Below are 2,321 nucleotides of genomic sequence, written 5' to 3'. Positions count from 1 at the left end.
TTGAGACTAGTTACAGGGTTTATTGGAAAGTCAGCATCTTGTTCTTTAGAAATCCTGAATTCATGGTCACACATGAAACATCAAAGGCTTTAGAAGCTGAATCAGGTCTGCTGTATATTTTTTTAACAACATTCATTCTATCTGACTCAGAGGAGAGCAATCAGGGGAAATTTTTCTTTTGTAATAGCTGTTTTATACATGCTGAGAAAATAAGACTAAAGGTAGCCAACAACATGGTTTTTATAACAGAAGCAAGGCAAGAACGTAGCAATACGCTCCTGGGGTCATGCCCAGAATTATACAGCAAAGGGTCCACAGGCTTTGCCATATGGGTTAGGGTCTACAGGGCTTTGCAAACAAGGAGAGCTGTTCCTGCTATTCTCAGGCCTTGTTCCCCAAAGAAGTCACATGGATCCAGATACTAAAGGGAGGCTATGCAAAATTAAACTCACGTTAAAAAATCCAAGAGTACGGGCTTGGCTGTAGAATATAATAGTGTTTCTATATGGTTACATAATCTCATTATTAAATTTTTCTGTTTTTTTGTTTGTTTTGGTTTTAATTTTTAGTAACATAAACCATATGGGGTCAATGAATGAAACACAAATTTCACAATTTCTTCTTCTGGGAATTTCAGAAGACCCAAGGTGGCAGCCTGTCCTCTTTGGATTGTTCCTGGCAATGTACCTGGTCACAGTGTTTGGGAACCTGCTCATCATCCTAATCACGATCTCAGACTCTCACCTGCACACACCCATGTACTTCTTTCTCTCCAACTTGTCATTTGTGGATGTCTGTTTCACCTCCACCACTGTGCCAAATATGCTAATGAACCTCCAGTCACATTGTAAATTCATAATGTATAGAGACTGCATCACCCAAATGCTTTCCTTCATATTTTTTTCAGGACTGGACATTTGTCTGCTTACCATAATGGCTTATGACCGATATGTGGCCATTTGTCACCCCTTGCATTACACAGTCATCATGAATCCCAGGCTCTGTGTGTTGATGGTTCTGGTGTCCTGGATAGCAAATTCCCTGCATATCTCATCACAAGGCTTCATGGTGCTGCAGTTATCCTTCTGCACAGAATTGAAAATTTATCATTTTTTCTGTGAGCTGAATCAGGTGTTACAACTCACCTGCTCAGACAAATTTGCTATTGTCCTTGTCATGTATCTTTTACCTGTGCTGTTGGCAGCTGGATCCCTCATCGCCATCCTCTGCTCTTACTACAAGATTCTTTCCTGCATAGGTGCCATCTCATCAGCTCAAGGAAAGTACAAAGCCTTTTCCACGTGTGCATCCCATCTTTCTGTTGTCTCTTTATTTTACTGTACAGGAATAGGTCTTTATCTGAGTTCTGTTGTAACAGAAAACTCACAGTCAACTGCAAGAGCCTCAGTTTTATACAGTGTGGTCACTCCTATGTTAAATCCCTTCATCTATTGTCTGAGGAATAAAGACATAAAAGATGCTGTGAAAAAAATTTTAAGATAGAAACAAATTCACACCTTTTGAGCCTCAAGAATTCCCCATGACTGTAGGATTCAGATCCTTAGGTCAGATAAGAGATGCTATGATCTCATTGTAGAATTAGAATATTCCTCTGCTATTGTATTCTTGGAAGCTCTCTTTCTCTGAGTTTAGCTTTACTCCTCAACTTGTAATCCTATTTATTATTCTTTATTATCATTGAAGTATTCAACCATCTCTATTTTCTTATTTTCTCTATTTCATCAAGAAATTCTTCAAAATTTTCAATCATCTGGATACCACATATTTAAGCATAATTTAATTTCAAATGATATATATAATAAATAAATGCTCTCATGTTTAAAATAGTAATAACATTTCTTACAGTTAAAAAAGGGCACTCGATGCAAACGTTCAATATATAAATTCATGGCGAAGGAACATCAGAAACTGTAGTTTTTCAATATGAATTCTTAATATCATGTATGATGAGCTCATTACCGTTTCTTGTAATATAATACTACTATGTTACAGTTGGGGGTTATATTTTACTCTTTTTAAAATTTTGTTTATTTATTTAAGAAAACTATCTTCTCATTTTACATACCAATCCCAGTTCCCAACCCCTCCTCTCCACCTGCTTCCTCCACCATTCACCCCATCCCTCATCCACTCCTCAGAGAAAGTAAGGCTTCCCATGGGAAGTCACCAAAGTCTACCACACTGCTTTAACGCAGGACCAAGGACCTCCCTACTATATATAGGCTCAGCAAGGTATCCCCCCTAAAGCGAATGGGTCCCCAAAAGCCAGAAAAAGTAGTGGGGATAAATCTGATTCTCAC

At 38.1% G+C, this 2,321-nt stretch overlaps 1 protein-coding gene across 1 annotated transcript; it reads left to right on the top strand.

The window, feature by feature from the left end:
* Positions 1 to 582: 582 nt before the first annotated feature.
* Positions 583 to 1,503, top strand: LOC130870752 (olfactory receptor 7A17-like). Its single transcript, XM_057763530.1, has one exon. The coding sequence runs from the start codon at positions 583 to 585 to the stop codon at positions 1,501 to 1,503; it is 921 nt and encodes a 306-aa protein (XP_057619513.1).
* Positions 1,504 to 2,321: the final 818 nt, after the last annotated feature.

The sequence above is a fragment of the Chionomys nivalis genome, chromosome 3, assembly GCF_950005125.1.
Source record: "Chionomys nivalis chromosome 3, mChiNiv1.1, whole genome shotgun sequence".
NCBI classification, from domain to species: Eukaryota; Metazoa; Chordata; class Mammalia; order Rodentia; family Cricetidae; genus Chionomys; species Chionomys nivalis.
The sequence above is the reverse complement of the archived record's forward strand: the minus strand, read 5'-3'. Positions and strand labels throughout refer to the sequence as shown.

Excerpts from the sequence above, each read along its gene's own strand:
- LOC130870752 (XM_057763530.1), top strand. The coding sequence starts at position 583 with ATGGGGTCAATGAATGAAACACAAATTTCACAATTTCTTCTTCTGGGA.